The sequence below is a fragment of the Schistosoma haematobium genome, chromosome ZW (genome assembly GCF_000699445.3).
Source record: "Schistosoma haematobium chromosome ZW, whole genome shotgun sequence".
Classification (NCBI taxonomy): domain Eukaryota; kingdom Metazoa; phylum Platyhelminthes; class Trematoda; order Strigeidida; family Schistosomatidae; genus Schistosoma; species Schistosoma haematobium.
The window spans coordinates 22,149,461-22,171,491 of NC_067195.1; the positions used below are offsets into that span (position 1 = coordinate 22,149,461).

General features: G+C 31.2%; 1 protein-coding gene across 3 annotated transcripts in view; it reads left to right on the forward strand.

Annotated features, from left to right (window-relative positions):
- Nucleotides 1–351: 351 nt before the first annotated feature.
- MS3_00003037 (uncharacterized protein) overlaps nt 352–22,031 on the forward strand; it is a gene marked incomplete at both ends in the record, with an annotated part of 60,214 nt that continues 38,534 nt past the window's right edge. For all 3 annotated transcript variants that reach the window (XM_012941269.2, XM_051210715.1, XM_051210714.1), the window contains 4 exons: nt 352–1,167; nt 13,825–13,886; nt 17,482–17,590; nt 19,836–19,947. In XM_012941269.2, the coding sequence (XP_012796723.2) occupies nt 352–1,167; nt 13,825–13,886; nt 17,482–17,590; nt 19,836–19,947 (1,099 nt within the window). The remainder of the gene's footprint in view (nt 1,168–13,824; nt 13,887–17,481; nt 17,591–19,835; nt 19,948–22,031) is intronic.

The window sequence follows — 22,031 nt, forward strand, 5'->3', positions numbered from 1 at the left end:
TTAGCTATTCATTTAAAATTTTTTACAAAAATCTAACCTACTTAAGTTTCACTCGTGTTCGATAAATAGGGTGGAGATAGATAGCATAGTAGTCAAGTAAACTGTTACATTTTTATTAACCAATCATCTTAAAGTAATCAAATTATAATATATTAAATTAAATGTACTATTTCATTAATTTAGAAAATCATACATTTTAACAGAGAATAATAATAATAAAGTATGAGAGTAGAGAAAGGAACTAAACACTATCTGATCACTGAATTATGTTATAATAGTGACTATTCTAAAAATTTGTTCAATTATCATCTAGTTACTTCAGCAATTCGTATTACATACTAACTTATTGAAATGCCATGTATACGTGATCCATTTCCATGGTGGTTGCCATTAGCTTTATCATGTTCCATTGTATTGATCACAATATTCATGGGTATATTTCGTTGGCTATACAAAATTTATTCACGACATAAACGTCTTAAAATTAGATCATCACGACAACTCATACAATATAAACAATTATCACCAATGTCCATTGATAATCAACGTACTTTAAGTCTACAGAGTACAAACGATGATGTAACAGATGATTATCCAAGTTTATTTGCCGATCATAAAGATGATCAAGAATTTGATGAGTTTACTGAATCTGAGGAAAATATTGATTCAATGCATAAAAACTGTTCAACAAGTACATATTTAATAAATCGTAATAAGAAATTACGTCGCATTAAAACAATGAATAGTAAAAAACCTGATATATCAACATTACCAATAATTAAGATTAATCATATACGTCTGCCTCACCACCACCAACAACAAGAGCAACAACAAGAACAACAACCACATAAACCGTTATTACACAAGAGTAATAGTGTGAATTCATCAAAAACACCTTTATCTGATTTACAATCATCTCCATCCTGTTTGGAAACACAAAGCGATACAACATATATCAATGATTTTTTCACTGTAAAACCAACAAATAATGATATATTACTGTCGGAAAACTCGACTCCATCTTATTGGGAAGAATCAATTCAATGCAATTGGTTTGTTAATTGGTTTAAGTATACTCGTTTAGGTATGTCAGCTAGACAACAACTGAATATGAAATTATACTGTGAACGATTTACTACAGTTTCATATCCAGCTGGTAAAATAATGGTTAGTGGGAATTTTATTTCGAACTCTTTCTTCATAGTTTTATTTATGATGTATGTTTTTATGCTTTTTTTGTACATGCGACTTAAGAAGTTATTTGTCATTTAGTAATAAGTGGATATAATACAAACTTTTAACATAGCGTTGAAATAACTCAGAAACAATTTTGATTATAGTCATAACTAAAGTCAAGAAAATTTTAATCATATAACACATCATTGTGAAACAAAGAATATTTATCCAATGGTAAAGATAATTGCCAGTATAAGATTGTGGGGATTGTTGAGCTTTTAATTGAGATCATAAACCTATAAGTGTTAGACCACCATTGAAAACCTGGAAGCACAGGATGGTCGTCTTGTCTTGGTATGGAACTCCTTAAAAGTGCGCATCCACAATCCCACACACGGGAATCAAACCCAAGATCTTCGGTTTCGCACGAACACCTAACACCATCGGAACGCAGGTCAGTGGTCTGGATGTTAAACGCTCACACACGAGACCGAAGGTCCTAGGCTCGAGTTCCGTATTCGTGGTCGTGGATGCGCAATTCTGGGGAGTCCCATACTAGGACGAAACGACCGTTCAGTGATTGCTGGTTTTCAACGGTAGTATTACATTGATCAGTTAATGATCTCAATGAAAGACAATTATGCTGAGCAAAGTATGAGTGCATGAATTATTTGAAAGTGTGATATTTAAAAAAAAGTTTCAGAAATTACTTCAAATTTCATAACAAAAATCTGCTAAACTTGAAAATAAGAACTACGTGATAATGATTCAGTGGTCATTAGATATCCCGTTCATTGTAAAACAGGCAGGTCCTGATTTTTATCGAGTGTAAATTGTAAATCCACATTAATGAAAGATCTAAAACTGTACAGAAACATGCATTTGGTTGTTAGTTTCAAATTAAAACCTTCACTATGCAATATTTAACAGTTATATTAAGTGTTGTCATTGGTTTAATGAACTGAGGTTGCTGTCACATTTAAGATATTTTATATATTCAAAGTATTGGGTATATTAGTGGTATGTATGTAAATTACATTCACCTACCTTTAAAATTATTCTTGAAAGATATAAGGTAAAAATATCTAAGTCAGTATTTTAATATACTTTAAGCCTTTTCTTATGGTAATATTTGATCAGTATGGTGGTTACCAAAACTTATAACTTTAGTGCTTTAGACAAAGCAACTCTGGATTGGAAAGAATTTAGAATTGCAAAAATGAAAGATCAAAGTTTGGACAATGCATTGATATCTAGTCAGCGTTTTTTAGCTAAGATTTTTCTATGGGTGGGGTTGCCGAGCCCATGGCCAACCCTCCTCCTATGCCTGGGATTCGGACCGGCAGTAACTCTAGAAAAGCTACAGGCGGAGTTGCATTTATATCTAACCAAACTAATATTAATCATCATAAATTAGTAATTTACGTAACTTGAAAACGACCAGTGTCCATTATAGACGAATCGGTTATTTATAACTTTATCATAGTAATAATAATCATGTCAAAATATTATGTATCAGTGACCTTTATTCATTGGATAAAGTCATATCTAAATAGATGATCATGTTTAATTATGACCCACTTTGATGTACAACTTACCCAGCTTGTAAATGTTAACCATAAAATGTGAAATAGAATGTACAAGTATTTGGAATTGATTAAAATATCAAAATATCTGGCAAGTCAGAGCTATTTTTTCAAGAAGTGATTTTACCAAACTATTAAAGTGAGAGTATAATGTTTTTAAAGTCACAAAAACCAACGAGATCGAGACGTACATTATGAGAAGTTATATCTACACATATAATCCATAAAAAAAATTAAGAAGGCACAAATACCAATCAATAATATGGTCAGTGTATAAGTTTCGTTTCACTGAAAATCGAGGAGCTTCAGGATATGGGAAGATGTTAGATTTAATTTTAGTATGCACTTATGAAAAGTCATAAATTATACTGAGAAAGATGAACAAAACTCCCTGGTTTTCAATGGTCATCCAGACATTTGTGAAATAAAGCTTGTCAAATTAACTAATTCCATATGTTTATCGTACTCGAAATAAAAATTCGAATAAATTTTACTCTATAAGCATCCTTTAGAATTGAATAAGTTTAAATATATAATCCGCCTTCATCTGGTTGAACCAACCCTATTTTTTATAAGACACGAGTATTTTCTTATAGATCTAATAACTTTGTGATATATAGAAAAGAGATTGTTGTGCTCATTTATATCACTCCTATAACTTTGATATGTCAAGTAAATAAGGTTTCTTTTTCGATGTTTTATAAATGACCGAAGTTTTTCTAAGTTAGATTGGTATCCTGATCCTTACCGGCATAAAATCATATGGATGATGTAATAATCAACTGAAGCAACCATTTAATGTCAAATAGTTCACCATCGGGCAAAGCGTAAATTATTTAAGTTGTCTGGTTACTTTCAGTTAATTAGTAATAACCAGAACAAAAATAATACCAACTGAATTCATGTGAATTATTTTCCAAAATCTTAAAACTGACTAATAGTTGAATGATAAATAGCATTAGTTAACATTCAAGAAGAGACAAGACAGATAAAGTAATATCTAAAAACGACTATTTTCCGTAAAAATAAGAATTAAAACCAGATAGTGTACGAAAATAAATCAGAATCCATTCAAAACTGGAATTCCAATTTTCCCATGACAATTGTGAAATAAATTCGTGACAGATATCGTAGTAAATTGTTAAATTATTTAAAAGTGTTTTTTTTTCTATGTAGATTAAAGTAAATTAGAAACAACAAGTTCAAATACGTTCACCGGATAGTGAATTTATATGAACTGATAATCCAATTGCTTAGATAGATACCTAAAATATAGTTTGGTTGGATGTATCACTAAATAATTTATTTGAATTGCCTTTATATTAAAACATTTTGTTGACCACTGTTCATTTTGTTGTTCTGTAGAATCCTAGTTAACCGTGAGGTAAACAAAATGTTAAACATTTTACTCTTTCAAGTTATCTACATTTTGCTCACATTTTTCCTAGAAAACAATGAATTATGATATAACTAAATATTCGATTTAAAAAAATTCCAACTTTTTATGAATAATTAAAAATTTCAGCTGTTAATGAGATAATAACTGGCAAAGTTTTCAATTATGTCATAAGGCTAAACTAGTTAGACTTGGAATTTTCTTTATTTTAACTACACACACTAATATGATTGTTATCATTGATAATCAAATTTTTAGTATTCATGAACACATATTTTAGTTTATAGCTATCGTTTTTCAGTATAAAATAGCTTGTAACTGTCTAGTTTACTGTGTATCATTTAATAAAATAATGCGAACAACGAAATTACAAATAAATGGTTTCATTGATGTAAATAAACACTGTGAGTGACTAAAAACTATAATATTTTATGACTGAAAAACACGCATTAATTTTTTTCTGATTTTAAATAACTGTTGGTTGAATGTTTTCGTTCTCTATACAAGTCTCTGCCAATTATACTAGATTGTGATAAAAATTACTTTCCATTTTACATATTATGTCTAGACAATTAGTAAATCCGCTGATTATCTAGCATGTAAAAGATGCAATACCTAAATTGTTCTCAACAGAGAGAAAATCCACCGTGTTGTCTTACACATTAAAGCTTATATTAGGCTGTTAGTACTTTTAGTTCAAGCTACACGTGTATTTGCTCAAATAAGTAAGAAAAACTCAAGTCACCTAAGATACTCTATATTTAAGAAGAATGCAAATGTAAATAATTCTTTCGAGACATTTCAAACGTTATCACTACACAAAGTCGATAATTATTTAGGTTAGGCTCTTAATATCCTGATTAACATGTAACAGTACCCCATAGTGAAACGGACTTTAATAACAGATTGGACAAGTATAAGAATACTAAAGCCCTTAAAAACTCTGAAATACTGTCAGTAATGATATATAGATGTGCTTATCAATAGTACGATTCGACTAAGAAATATCTACGAATCTGAAAAAACCTATACAGGATCATAAACAATCCTGAGTCTTCAAATCTACCAGGTTGAAGAAGATTGATACAAATATTAATTCTAAACATCCATCGCTAATTTATGTCCAAAAAATACCCTGAGTGTGAACTGTAGTTGTTCGCAATGAACAGTTTTCGCAGTCAAGATATAATTTTTGATCTCAGCTAGATTGGGAACATTATTATAAGTATAAAGTGTGGTGATAATTTTAAGCGCGATTCATCTGTTTCACGAATGAAATACAAGAGTTGAGGCCAATTTTAGCGAAATGTTTATGCAGTTTTTGTAAACCAAAAATAGTTCCACTATATATATATATATATATATATATATATATATATTCTTGTAATCTACAAGGTGGTTACATTCAAAAAGTTATATTTTTCGTTATGTCATAATTCTTGCTTTAGTGTGAGTTAGTTTAATAGTTGCTGTAAAAAATTGTGGCATCATAGATATGACTCAAACAATAACAAACCCTCATCATCGATGTTATAACTGTGAAATTGAATTTCAAAAATAAAAAATGTGATATTTGCACGACCTAAGGATGAAAATTAAAAAAAACTGATGACAGATAAAGATTTCATTCACCTTTCAGAAATCACAACAGACTTTTTAGCCGAATATATTCACCTAAATATATATTGTGGGAATAAGGAATGAATTTTACACTGAGTTATTGCAAAATGTCATCTATGTTATACTGAACAAATATTAAAATGAATTAGTACGAATGAATGTTAAACTGAAAAAAATATCATGCCGAAATGGAACACGATCTCGCATTTTATCCCGTTCTAACAATAGGCATATGATACGGCGAGAATAATTTCTTATAAGATGTCTAAGATAAATTGAAATACTTTTAAATTGTGAATTGTTTAACTGAGTTTTAATATATTCTCTTGCGCTCTCAGATAACCTTAACGAGTATTAATTTTGTTAATGCATCCTTTCATAAAGCAAAAACATACAGCACAAATAACCGAGTTAAACTGAATGTTTAAATGAATGACAAACGAAAGGATAACTAATTAAGCGCATTTAAAAAGTACCAATCAGAGGATAATCAAATTTCTCTTTTTCTATTGGACATTTAGGGAAGAAAAGTATATGGGTTGGAAGGGTAAAGGTAAGGACATAGATTAATCGGATTTTGTGTTTATCATTTTCGGCTAGTGTCATTAAAAAAAAACATTTAATGCATGGGGAGAATCGGTAGTTTATTTAATGTTACGTGCTCCAAAGGCTTACTATTATAGTTTTCCCAAAATATTTACCATAAATATTGAATATATGATTGCTACCCATTAATATTAAATACAACGAAAATGAAAAATGTTAATTTCCAATACATGCTGAATAAGAAACCATACGGCTTGTAAACAACTTTACTTAAAACGGATAAAGATGTTTGTTTAAGCAGAATTTCTCAACCCGAAAACTAGTTTTGATACAACAAACAAAACTACATTGTATAGCTGGTACAATCCTTGGCTGATTATTTAACTCTTAGATACTTCTTATGAATTTTAGAATACATTATCACGTTCGATAGTGTGGCTGTCCTCTAAAGTATCGTTTATAATGTGTGAGGAAATATTAGAGGATATTTTCCAATTTGAATACGTCTAGCTATTTGCCATTTGAAGTGTATGAATGGTAAGGTGGTTGATCATATTCGAAATAGTCGGTAAGTTCATTAGTGAACAAACATGAACCTCAAAACTTCAGGAATTGATACTTTAAAAAACGACATAGATATTAATCCATAAGTTTGTTGAGTAAATCTGCTTCAAGGAACTCACTTTAAAAGTTGTATACATATTTGTAGAGAGATAGTCTTAAAACCATTTGGAAACTTCTTCGATTATTAACATATAATATTCATTTAAGCAATTTTCTTCTTTCAAAGATAATTTTTATGTAAGATATTACTGAATTCCAAATTAGTATGAGTAGATATCAGAACTAATTAACTTTAGTAATTATTATATTATTGATTTAATCTAGTCTGTCATGTGAGACTGAGCTAAAACACTAATCCAGAATGTAGTAAAAATTACTGAAATAAAAACCCTGAAGTTTCCAGTTCAGTAAGTATAAATTATATGAAACTGATGAATATTTCATTTTTGAGGCGGTAGTTTTTTAAATTAAAAAAATCATCTTCAAGGTGAAAAACGGAAAATTAATAGGTAATTTAAAAAATATACAGTAAATCATTCAAAAAATTAGGTCCCACAGTCTAAACAGATTATATATATATGACACTGTTTAAAAATGGATCCTGGATACCATTGTTTACCATTAAGCGTGTGTCAAATTACATACATTACGTAAAACACTATAGACTGTCTATAAATTATAAAAACGCAACATTCAAAAGTAATTCTATACATTTTTAATAAAAGTCTTGAAAAAATAAACTTTAAGCTATAGAATGAAAATGATCGAGTCTGGGAAATAAATAAACAAGTTAATAATTGGCATTGTTCATTGACATTTCATCACTGGCTAAGATTACTAAATATCTACTTTTATCGAATTATAAACTTTGTTATAGCGCTCGTATACGATTTAGCATCATTTAAAACTTCAGCCGATTCTCAGTATAATGTTGACATGATACAGTGAGATCAGAGATGAGAGTCCTTATTTTAATACACATCTTGGTTTCTCACTAGAACTTTGAGAATCTGTTTCAAAACTTATCTCTAGTGCTCGTTCCTGAAAAGTTTTGAACCATGATGAAAAATGCGTTCAGAGAGGTCTGGTTTTCATTGTTTGATCAGTATGCTATGACAATTAAAATCAAATTCGAGAATCCTCTTTAATCTATTTTAAGATTAGGGATTTTCGTTATATACTAGAGGTTTTAAGGAACTATGTGGGTTACAAGATACAACTATCTACTATACCATTTAATTGCAGCTTTACCGTATTATACAGAAATTTCATTCATTCAGCTATTTATCCATAGGTCAAATAAGGCAAGCCAATGAAAATGTTAAACAACTCTATTTTTGTAGTTAAAAGAAAAATAGATAGCATAATAGGTGTAGAAATTTCTTATCATGAGAGCAGAAATTATCGTCAGTTTATAACAAAATTATTAGGGACCTAGTTATGCACATAGGAGCTAATTCTTTTGAAGTCACTTAGTTGCAGAGTTAACGGGATAATTAAACTATTCTTAAAATAGATCCGTAGATTTATAAATGCTACCATAGAGTTCAGGATTTATATCCATTTGAAACCATGAGATTATCGGCAGAACCATTCACAATAACTATTAATTAGCATGAAAGGATCGATAAGAATGAAAACTATAATTGCTGGATCACGATTATCCTCAAGGTAATGAAAATACATCTTTGTAAAATGGGTTAGAGATAGTAGCTTTTAGATTTTAGTGAAGCATTCGAAAATGTCACTGCCTATCACATAATCGAGAATTTCAGAGAGGTTACTCATTACAGAATATTCAAAACACTTTTCATTTGTGATATAGAGTTTATTATGCAGTTTTTATAAATAAATGAAATTGTATTGTGATAATATAATTATTACTCCTATCCAACTAAATCAATAGTGAATAGTTCGTATTATTAACTTGCAATGGGTCATTCATTAACGAATGTTCACACAAACAACAGAGACGTATATAGTCGCCTATAAACTATGCGGGTTTTAATGAATAAAACAGCGGTTATAAACTTGGAATAACTCATTGTTATATCCTAAGCCCCATCAAAACATAACATGACAGGATCGCCAATCAGAACACCGACTTATTACTTAGTCAAGTGCCAAATCAACGATGCGTTAACCAGCATGATCAGCCTAGAGTCAACTCTGAGTCCTTATTGGTTCTTCTCACCTATCCCCTCTCGTTTAAGTCTAGAACACAATCTCAGCTTCCACTGTACCAATCGTATATTTCAGACTTTACTTGGTTTATACACAAGCAGATCTGACCGCACCACGCCATAAAATAAGAAATAATTACTATACAAGATCAAGCTAAAAGTGGGTGTGAGTGTGAGAGACAGTAACTAATAGATTGGGAATAACTTAAGAATAGCAAATGGCATAATTGTAGTCAATAGGTCAAATGAAAGTTCAGAATAAGAGAAAGATGAATATATATATAATCTAGTTACTGAATAGTTATACAATAAGAATATATATATATAATAACAATTCATAAATAGTTCCCAAAAGTCGCTCCTAATTTAGTCTTCTTCGGACACAAGACTTATGAACTAGGTAGAAATGTTCTACAGCTTTTAGATTATTTGCATTTTATCAGTATATTCCTAATTTGTATTGTCTAAGCACGCAGTGGCTTTTCAATTTCAAAAGATTCGTTATATCATTTTATCAGCCTTTCGGTTTCGGCTATATTTTAAAGTTACACTGGTATTTCACTTATGGATAAATGTTTGACGGTTATTTATGAAAGTTATCCATAGCATTCCAAATGAACAATCGGTTTCTTAAAGTATGTTTAAACATATACAGTGAGAAATTGATCTGTAGGATGTTACATTCAGTCTCATATTTATGTATATAAGATGAGAGGAACTATTTTAGAAAATACCTGAACTATTGTTTTTAATTTTTCTATTCATATTTTGATAAATGAGATGAAAATTTCAGTCCAGTGAAGAGCAATTTGTCTTAAACATTGTTAAGATTAACCAGTTTATGAAGCTCGTCCAACGTAAAAGAAAAAAATCGTATCTTTATTCTGTCAATAAGTGATCGGAAAAGTTCACTGTATGTTGGAAATTAAATCGACGAAATTTTTCACGGTTACGAGTAATCTAAAATTCTTGAGATATTTATTTACTATTCATCATTCACTTCGTTTGATTGACGTTAGAATAGTTCAGTAATATTTATTAGTTAAGACAACACAATAATAATGATAACAATAATAATAACGTAATTTGACAAGGTAAAATATAGCTTATTACTTTCCAGTCGTATTTATGTTTCGATAATGACTTTATTTTTATAATTGAAACAAACGCAGTCCTAAACTACTTTTATGATTAAAATAATATTGCATTATTTTGACACTGCGATGAAGGTGATGTTTTTACTTATAAGAGATATCAATATGATGATATTTAGTGGATGATGTAGATAAATGATGAAAATAAAGTTAATCTAAAACCTTTTTACACTCTTTTTTTTAATTATCACTGCAAGAATACATAATGAATTCAGAACTATTCTTTCAAGTATATGATAAACAATATACAACCCAAAAGAATTGTACCCTATTTTACAGATACAGGAATATTCTCGATTAACATAACTGATTGTAGCGTAAAATGGACAGCAAGTTTGTATCATTGATAAAATGCTTTGTTTAAATTTCAACCCAAAGTCACTGATTTGAAAAACATTGATTATCAGTATGAAAATTAACTAACCAACTAAGAAGTTAACGAGTGAAATTCAAATAAGACTGGTAGTACAAGAGTAAGTTATATGTGATTATAGAATGAAGCAGAGAAAGTTTTGCGCTCGTTTAGATTTCATAACTCTCAAGTCAACAGAACTTCAGGTTAATTCATTCAGAACACCATTTAGAAAAAATTACAATTACAAAATTACTTAGAATAGTTGGACTTCACCATGTATGTTGAACCGAATCACTTTCAGAATGATATATGCCTTATGGTGTATTTAAAAGCTTATATTTTTTACCTTCCTAAATCCAGTTTCTAACCACTCATAGAACTTCTACAAGTTTAATTTCTTCTAACTGGTAGTGTCAGCTACCTAGTTGTAAATGAGGTCAACACTGTTAATAAACTAAATGAATTACACTGAACTGCTCCTTAGCTATGTGTTACTTTCAGATTGTATAAACGCTCCGTTTCTAACAGACTAGTATTTAATTTCTGTTTAGCCAAAACTGAGAGTAATTGGAGAGGTTACCCTAACCTATGACTGGATAAAATGTATAAAGAAATATTGCAGTAGAAATATCAGGAGCGAATTGCGGACAAATGGTTTTGTGTACATTACTAAGTCGTTCAGTTACCTTGTAAAATTTACCTCATTTCCTAACTTTTCATTCACTCTGCCTTTGTTTTGTTACATAAACATATCAAAAAATATAGTAAGGTTGGAAAGTATTTTGATGACAAGCTAATGCCAACTGAAAGGTAATCAAAATTCAAGGAGTTCTGAGGAATCACTCGAACCGATCTAAAAGTGGGATAATTCATTTCATACCCATTTCAAATTAATTGACTTACTACTGCTACCCATCATGGAGAAGCATAGGTTGCCCACCAGCATTCTCTATCCAACTCTGTCCTGGGTAATCTTTTCCAGTTCTTATGCATCCTTTTGATATCTGCTTCCTATTCTCGGGATAGTGTGTTCTTTGGACTTCCACTTCTCCGTTTCCCTTCATGACTGCAAGTTGGGCCTTGCCTCATGATGCAGTTTTATGATTTCCGTACTGTATGTCCTACTGACCTCCAACGTCTTTACCTAATTTCCTCTCCAACTGGATGTTGGTTTGTTCTCTCCCACAGTAGGCTGTTGCTGATAGTTTACGGCCAACATACTTTGAATATGTTTCTTAGACAATTGTTTATAAATACCTGTACATTTCTGATGGTGGTTCTGGTTGCTCTCCAAGTTTCAGCTCCATACAGTAAGACTGTTTGGATGTTCATATTGAAGATTCTGATTTTGAAGTTAGCTGACAGTTTTCTCAGTTCCGTATATTCTTCAACTGTGGGAATGTCGCTCTATCTTAGTAATCCGTGACTTAACATCTGCATCGGGTCTTCCTTGTTTATCGATGATGCTACTGACCAGGTACGTGAAAGTTTCCACCTCTTTCAGGGCTTCTCCATTAAATGTGATTGGGTTGGTGTTCTCCGTATTGGATTTGAGGATCTTGCTTTTCCCCTAGTGTAGGTTGAGGCCTACTGCTGCAGAGGCTGCTGATACAATGGTTGTCTTCATCTGCATCTGTCCGTACGTATGGGATAGAATGGCCAGGTCATCTGAGAATTTCAAATCGTCTGTTTGCATGCAAGCTAAACATTGCATGTTTATCGTCGTCATTGCTTTCATTGTTAGGTGCGTAGCACAGCATAACATTCTATGCAATCCTCTCTTCCTTCGTTTTGAAGAATGCTTTGATGACCCTGGATCTATGAGATCCCCATTCTGAGTGCTTTTCCTGCTTCTTTGGATAGGATCAGTACAACTCGTTGTGTGTGAAAAACATTTCCTTCTTCATGCTAGAATGCAACAACACCTCTCCCGAATCTAATCTTTTCTGTCTAGTTTGTGTCCAATGGGTCTCACTTATTCCGAGAAGCGCCAAGTCTTATCTCCTAATTTCCTTAACAATTTGACTGGATCTCCCGGTTTCTTACATTGTCCGAACGTTCCAAGTACTTATGTTAACTATTGCTCTGGTTGTCAGGATGAGTATTGGGTATCGGCCTTGCGGCTTTCTAAGAGTTTCGGCTTTCACCATGGGGTGTCATAATTCTTCTGTTAGAAGACCCTTCAACTTCCAAGACAGAGTTCAAGTGTTTTTTGATGGTTAGCTTGGTATTTATTGTTTTTTTTTTTAAATTGTTAAATCATGTTATGATAATACGAATGTACGGATACAGAAATATTTAATGCCATTAAAGCCATATTTCTATCAGCACAACTAAAAGAATTATATTCAGTTGAAATCAAATTATAATGAAAGCTCACTTGAGTGAGTCAAGAAAGAGGAATTAAAATCCCTTTCTGAATATTTTGCTCGTTCCTAATTCAATTTATCAACGTCTTTACTGTTCATTGAATATAAGTAATTATACCAGTATTTCTCAAATATCAGAAAAGGTTTAAGAAAATTCAATTAGTTATCGCTTCTCTATGAAGATTCGCTTTCTATTCAGTTCATTGAATTCTTAATTATATCAACTTTATATTAAATGAAAAAACGCGACTATAGTACATGACACTGACTTCTTACATAAGTAAATGATTATGAATCAGAAAAGTGAATGAATCTCAAAGTTTTACGTCTCATAAAATATAAGTTAGAGACGTTAAGGGATTTAGGATGGAATCTATATGAATATGTCTACAAAAAAGAGATTTAACTTTAAATTTTAATGATGTTTAGGAAAATACTTGTTGAAGTTCAGACCTTATACTTAATACATCAAATGTTTTTTTTAATTATTGAGATAATTGTAGAAAATTGGTTATATAAGTTTCGTTCAGTTCTTCGTCAACATTGTCCTCATTAGACTGGTCATCGTAAAATTACTGTACAGGTTGTTGACTATTTACATATTTGATCGAAAAATGCTTTTTACGTGTAATCCATTATCCAACTTTATGATTCATAAACAATAAAACTTATATTTCAAAAAAGCAATCCTAATGACTTTTGGTGACACTAATTATTTTTTCTGATTAGCTTCAACTATAAGCAGAAATGTGTAATTTGAGAAACAATCAGATGCTTTTTTCCATACATTTAACTTTTTATATAAAAATCATTTACACTTGTTAGTTTTTAAAGTGTTATTTTGAATTGTATCTGTTTTCTTCTTACTTTTTCAGTTAACTATCTATATTGTTCTCAGTACGGTCTCCTGGCTATTTTATGTAGTTGAAAATAGAAAGTTAGTTTAAAATGTAGAACATTATGTGTACATTAACATTTGATTTTGTTTGTGAATTTGTCATTTTTAAAACAGGAGTCATCATACCGAAAAATGGCCCCACTTAAAATGTGAATATAAGTCAACAAACTTTTTATTACATATAAATTGATCTATCGTTCGAGGTACATGATCGAAATTTTGTCCAATTTTTTCTCAAAAATCAAGTTACTCTTCTGATCGTTGTGGAGGCAAATATTTAGTAGTATTCGAACTTCAAATATCCCTTGTGATAAAGAAAGTGATTTTTGTGTAGACTCACATTGAACTACTGGTGGTTTGTTCTTACACCCACTGTAAAGTGCCTCTGATAACGATCAGCTTTATGAGCTATCGGATAAGGTATTTATAAATCGAATTGCTACCTTCATAAAGATGTATATACAACCAAACCTTCTGATGATTTTGATCTGAAACATAATACTGACAGGACTAGGAAATGATATAACAAAATAAAGCTGTGATTCTCAAATAATTTATACAAAAGATTACCAAGATTGTTTGGAAAATATTTGCTGTGAGAGATTAAAAAAAGCCCGATTGATCTATTGCTTCTCCTTCTGAAACTGTTTGTTGAGGAAACGAATCTAAATAAATTTGTTGAGTACACCAATATTTTAACGTTTATCAGGTTGGGACGGCCTCCAAATTACTTCTTTTATGAACTTGATTATGATAAGCGATGATTATCTGGATGTGAAAAATTAGTCCACTTGATATCGCAATCATGTGATTAGTCATTAGTTTGCGGAGAAATTTAAAGGGCTCATTCGAATGATATTAGTAATCATTTTTAAAAAAAAACGTATGATGCCGGTATAATGTCTTAGTTACAAGATAACGATCATTTGATAAATTATGTGAACATTTGTCAGGGTTTCAACGAATGTCATCATAGAAATTAGGCGCAAAGTACATAGAAAATATTGGATAGGAAAGTGAATAAGTTTTTGCAATTTTATAGTTAATCTCTCAATTGACTACGATCGTTTTGGGAAAAATATTTACATTGTTTACTTCACGAGGTAATCTGGGTTAAATAACCACTAAAAATCAAGAAGCACTGGACAGCTGTTTCGTCATGGTATGGGACTCCTAGTTGTTATGTGTCATTTTCTATGTGTCTGCCGAATACTTCACCGACCTGTGTTTGGCATTAAAACCCAGAATCCAAAGACACTTAGTAAGAACAGAAAGATTGGTGATACAAATTTGTTTAACCTCCAAAACAAATCAAAATGATGTATGAAGAAATCTTCTATATGATATATTTACAGTCAGGTTAACAGCTAGATTTGTATAAATTAAAAAGAGTGGTGTTTAAGACCAATTTAATAATAACTTCATCTGTGAACACACATTTACCATAGAATTAAGCATTTATGACTAACAGACATAACTAATTGACTACGTCATATAATTACTCCAGAGAATTTACAGGTCATAGGACTTTGAAAAAAATAAATTTCATATATGCCACCTCTACTCCAATCGACTTAGTCATTGCTCACCATCTGCTATCTGATAGGTGTGACATAAGTCTGTGATGTAACCCATGAAGATTAAACGCTCTCCACAGATCCCTATACTTGCAATATTTATATTCATTCACTTCAACTTCATAAGTCATCTTAACATTGAGTTGCTTGTCTCTTCGATCTCTTGCATAAAAACAATGATTTATTTTACAATACGAACTATCTGAACGACAAGTCAGCCCATCCAAATCTCTCCATTACCTGATTTTCAAATACACAAATACTGAACTCCATTTTTTACGTCACATTTTAACCAACCAAACATGTTTGTCAACAATATTTTAAACTCAAGCGCTTTTGTAGAACACATCACCCATCATGATGATAAATACTACAAAACTCAAGTGATGGAATCAAATTATTATGAGTTTTTTCTTGTATACTATTTCGTGAAATGTGACACAATAACGTCAGAAAACATTCATGTAAAACGCATTTGGAATGTTCTGTAAAGCTTTATTAGGAATGTAATTTATGCAGTAAAGCAACCTTGAAAATACGCCCTTAGTAAAAAAATAAGTAACTGTTAACCATCACTGAAATACGAACGTCAAGGCAGTTCTACTGTATGGAGCTGAAACTTGGAGAACTACTATAACTATCATCAAGAAGGTATAAGTATTTATAAATGGTTGTCTACGCAAGATACTCAACATCCATTGGCCGGATACCATCAGCAACAGCGTTCTATAGGAGAGAACAAACCAGCTCGCAGTTGAAGAAGAAATTCGAAAAAGAGGATGGAAATGGATAGGACATATATTACGCAGCTCATCAAACTGCATCACGAGGCAAACCCTAACTTGAGATCCTGAAGGGAAACGGAAAAGATGAAGGCCAAAGAACACATTACGTCGAGAAATAGAAGCAGATATGAAAAGGATGAATAGGAACTGGAAGGAGCCTGAAGGGATTGCCCAGGACAGGGTTGGATGGAAAATGCTGGTGAGCGGCCTATGCTCCTTCACGAGGAGTAACAGGCGTAAGTAAGTAATCATCACTGAAAAGACAGCTCCTAATAAACCCTTTAAATCTATACAATAAAAATGCATACAAAAGGGACCTGGTGTAATTTTTAATAATTTAAGCTAAGTGATTCTAGTTTAACCAAACATATATCATTGAATGAAGAGGTTATTTTTAAGATCACTACTGCTGTGCGCTACAATACCAGTTTCTATACTAAAGCATCCAAAAACGGTCTTCTGAAAAGGTTCGAATTTCATACATTTTTATATTTTCGTAAGTTAAAAGTGAGATCCAAGACTTAGTCAAGAATTTTTAATCATAACTCACATAATATAAAAAGAAACTACTGTATTAATGAGTAAGCAACATATAATGAAAATGCTATCTTACTCTGACTAATTAAAATATTTTATTAGTTGACAGCATTAACTTAACACACATCATCAGATTGTCAAATGTCAGCAAATCAAGATTATTTCAGAAAATAAACTGTAAATAAAGCCTCTTTTAACTAATCATTCATTGCTTTTAATAATGTTTATTTTAAAATCTAAAACCCCGCCATTGCGTAGTCTTGATTTAGGTTGTGTTTAAAAAAAGTAAACAGACTTTATGAATATAAAAATTTGATCGGCTAATGATCACTTAGACATAAAACTAAAATTTAATAAGAAACCTCGAGTGAATTGGGTTTATATTGTGCTTTCATGGATTGGTTATTTATTACCTCATTTATCGATTATCAAGACGAATTTGTAAAAATACTTAGCTACTGTATGCATCTGAGCCAAATACCCCAATAAAATCAGCTGCATATAAATTCTTCATTCAATTTAATGTGGTTATACTCATAGTAATAAGCAAAGAGGTTGATTTGTCATTTTAGAATAGCGGTGTAAAAGAAATGTTATTTTTTGATGGGGCTGGAAGTTGAACAAATATCTAGTATTCAATGTACTACATTTAATAACAAAAAAATGTAAATTTATCATCCGTTTTACTACAAACTTTTAAAAGGATTTGTACAAACAATTCATTTTTAATTTCAGTAATCCTCCTGTGAGTATACGTGGTATATGCCATACATTACGTTCGAAAATCCTCAGTTGGATCAATTTTGGTATCAATTTGTTCTGCTTGGGTTATTATATTTTAAAGGTAAATAATAATAAGCTAATCTATAACTGGGGATCCTATTCAATATTAAAAACTAAATTGGTTATGAATAACGCTCCTAATTCTACAAACCTATTTCGATATACATGTCTTAGTGGTACAGTAGACCCACACCCTATTTTATGCAATATCGTTTACATGTCTGTTATTTGTGAACTGATAGATAAATAGTAACTATAATTACGTATTATCTACAATCATAATAAAAATAATTCAGTAAAAAACAAATCGTTAACTGCCGTACAGATCTTGATTGAAAAACCTTCAGATTAATTATGTCGGTAAGAAGTAAACTTTCATTTTGGAATTCCTAGACAATGAGAGGTTTTTAACGGGCGGTATTGGCTGTTCTCAGATGCACGATTCCTTAAAATATAGTTATGGTCTAAGATTCTAAATTAGAAAAAAAGCCTTTTTAGTGGTATTCATGCTTTTATTCTGTTTAAAGCACATTTGACTCATCAGTATCAATCAATAGGTTTCTTGATTTTAAGCCTGAAAAATTCAACCCTAATGAAGTATTTGTTCCCTAACTGTGGAGTCATAACTACATTTCAAGAATCAACTGTAGCGTAAGACAGTGATGCATGACTGGTTTGATGTAAAAATCTGAATTGAAACTTGGTGTTTAGGATCCTAATGACTGACGAGTCCCAACCTACGTATAGAGCTATAGACAGGTGATAAAAGTGATCCATAATCAAGCCAAGTATCGAGTGCATTTTTCGTGTACATTGTGTTAATGGAATGTGGATATTTGGATTAAGTTTAAGAAAGGCATTCGCATGCTGGGTGATTTACTAGTTGATGTTGCTAGTGTGCACCAAACATCTACAGGTACACTTATGAAGAGTATTATATAATGTTGTAATTTTCTTCATACTATAAGCTTATAAATTAATATCTTCTGACTCTTACATTAAATGGCACTGGTTCACTTCGTATTTTTATTTGGAATAAACTAGGATGCACAGTTAGACTTATTTCAACTAGTGACATTCGTAAGCTAAATAAAAATTAGATTGCAGTTGATTTATTACGAGTGTACTGGCTCAGCAGGTCAAGAATATAACAGTCAGACCAACCAAAGGAAAAGAATGTACTCGTCTATGAATATGAGGCATATGTGTGTCACAAACCACTGACTGAGTGCATTTGCAACCAATAGGACAATAGATGGAAATAAATGATCGACATGGACACCACAAATACATAGAAATATTTACATAATAAATTAAGAGTTACGGTAAAATAACTAATATAAATGCAATGACACGTATTTGATGCACATTTCATCTGTTCATAACATGATAAGGGCTTGTTACAAGACATTACCAATCGATAAAGTGTATAACAAACCTAGGAAATTATCATTTTCGATATTTAAACGGCTCTATTTTATATGAAAAAGATAACAGTGTGAAATTTGATTAGGTTATGAAAACGTTATTTTTTAATATCATGAACGATTTGTTCTTCTTTATATCGTTCATACCAATCTACTAGGGTAACTTATGATAACTAACGTAACAAAACTTCGGTTAAGCATTATTATACTTACTGTTTCAGCATTAAACGATAACTGGTTATTGTGTTCCGTGATCCGACATTATCACGATCATATTCTTAAAGGTTGGCAAACTGGCAATGCAAAGACAGAAACCTAAGCTGGATGAAAAACTTTAACGCTAGAAACGGAATAAAACTTATTCATATTTATAGGTTGCAAAACTGACATGAGGACGAAGGTAGTGGCTGTTGTCACACCAGCCACTTACTATTTTTCATAAAACATATAATCTTTAGAGATTTTTCCGGCATATCACTTATCCGTTTTGAAAATATAAACATTGCCCCTCGAATTTAGTTCCACTATATTCAATCTGTTTTGACATATTTTAAAGACAGTTGGACAGAAGTAACGGGTTATTTGTTAGCTAACCCAACTTCCAAATAATTGAACTGTAACTTCGAGTCACAAGTCACGTGCTTCGGAGTATAGGGTGATATACCCCGATTCCATTCAACAGAATCAATTTATTTCAGTGGTTAAACTGTTTACTATTCAGTATGAAACAAAAGCCAGAACAGCTATGGGAAAATAACTTTTTGTATTTTACAAATAAAACTTATTTTGCAAAAAAACTTCGTAATAATATGAGTGGTGTACATTTGTAATTAAATAAAATATTTATTTGCTTTCCTAAAACAAATTAATCTGATTTAGCTGTGTGCGGCTACTGATCGGGTTCGTTTTGTTCTCAGTTTTTCTTCTCTGATCGATATAATTTCAATCCCACCGGCTTTATGCAGTGTTTTTGAAACGCATCGTCATATTGGTAAGTGAATGTGTTGAAAAATCGTAATTCCTAGTCATCATTTCTTGATTTATCGTTATTATTCATGAACCAGATTTAATGATTAATATAACACAGAAATCGATCGAGTGACTCATAAACATTATGCTGATTAGTGAAGTAAACTATCTTAATGTTTACAATAAAGCACTGTTAAATATTTATATAGTAACACAGGCTAGCGAGGTTATCTAATATTATTACAAACAATTTATTATGTTGATTTATGTCAATCAGTAAATCCATATATATAACAACTGATATTAATATATACTTCGTGTTTTGAGACCAATTTAAGAAAGTGAATATGTCGGTAAATAGAGACAATGTTTTTAATAAAAATTTTATATCCATTAAATTTTCGAGAATAACAAGTATACATAGCTTTTAGTTATATTGACTAATGGTCAACGTTACTCCAGATCTGCTAAAATCAACTTTAACAAGTATAAAATGTCCACATAGATTGTTAAGAAATCCATTTTGATCTAAATTCTAAAAATTATCTTTTTGTTTCAGCTTGCTTGAAACGTCATTACTAGTCTTGATATTGAGTTCTTAGTCTCGTACTTTAACCCACGTTGATTAAGAGTTACATTTATACAAGACATAGGCATTACATCAACGAGGATTTTATTGGTGTCTATATTTTCCCCAAAATCAATATTAGCAGGAAGCTTTTCTTGAAGACTTTATAAAAATGAGTTGTCGTTTTGGTCAATTCCAGTTTATTTATACGGTGATTTACCAACCAAGCTCTTTAGAAATTGAGTAAATTAAACTTTATTTGAAGTATGGGTAAAGGTACATGAAGTTTTACACATCCTTAGTTTAGAGCGATAACCTCCAGATTCTTCTCAGCTAAATATCTTCTAGAATTCGACCTTCTGAAATTTATTTAGCTGACTAGCAGGTAAGATCGACATCTACTGGCGAGATTTTTTGCATCCTCTGTCTCTGTGAGTACAACCATCAATCCTTCTGTACTAGTAAGTTTGCTTATATGATAAATTAGTAGTTTATACTGTAGTATTCTTGGTCTATGTTTTTGTTTTGATACATAATGAAAAACATTAAAAACGAAGACCGACAATAGTTACTGCATACCTTTTCTAAGTAACTGAACAAATGCAGAAGTTCCACGATTTCAGTAGGTAACTACATTCTGAAAAATCTACGTCAAACGTCAGGATCAGGTAAACATTAGTAATATTTTATTGTAGCTCTTAATCAGATAACTATTTAGAAGAAAGGATTGTTGATATTAATTATTATTCCGAGTTAAACACATAAGTGCTTCTCTGAACTTCAGTCCTTTTTACTTTGAAAATTGGTTTTTATCAGATTTGGATTTAGATTAACAGCCCCAGATTAACCCTGATTAACATACCAGGCTACCTTATCAATAATAAATATAGCTTTTGATATATAATATAACTTACTCATAACCTACTATGAAGTAGAAAAAATATACTTGAGATAAGCAATAAGCAATCTAATATGATTTACTTTGTATTTGATCTAGGGAGAAATTTTGAAGGACTTAACAATCAAACTTTTTAATAAGTGGTAATGAAGCAGTGTGCCGGTTCGGGGATTATATGATATCCTTAAAATCAGTAATCTTTAAGGAACTAAATAAAAGAGCTTGATAATACAACAGTCAGTCTAAGAAAATCGTTAGTATGGGATAATCATGGCCATTATCCACACAACCTTCAACGAAATTATTCCACAACTAATAAAACCAGAACACTTATGTACCTAAGAATGCCCATTATGTATTCTGCATTTATAGAAGGTCATTAGGAAGGATTGATTTAACACTAAAAATATATCCTACAGCAATAGTTTATCCTTATTTAAAATCAGAAACCTTTAGATCTGCTCCCCTGTGATCTTGTGGATGCAGGTTCTTGGAACATATCGAACCGGGCCTAAGAGCTATTAAATATTAACTACCTTCTTCAGCTGATGTTGGTTTATGATGGATACAGTATACTTATTGAAAAAATCTCCACAAAAGCCACAATTAAGTGGTTATATATCGACCTACTTACATTGAA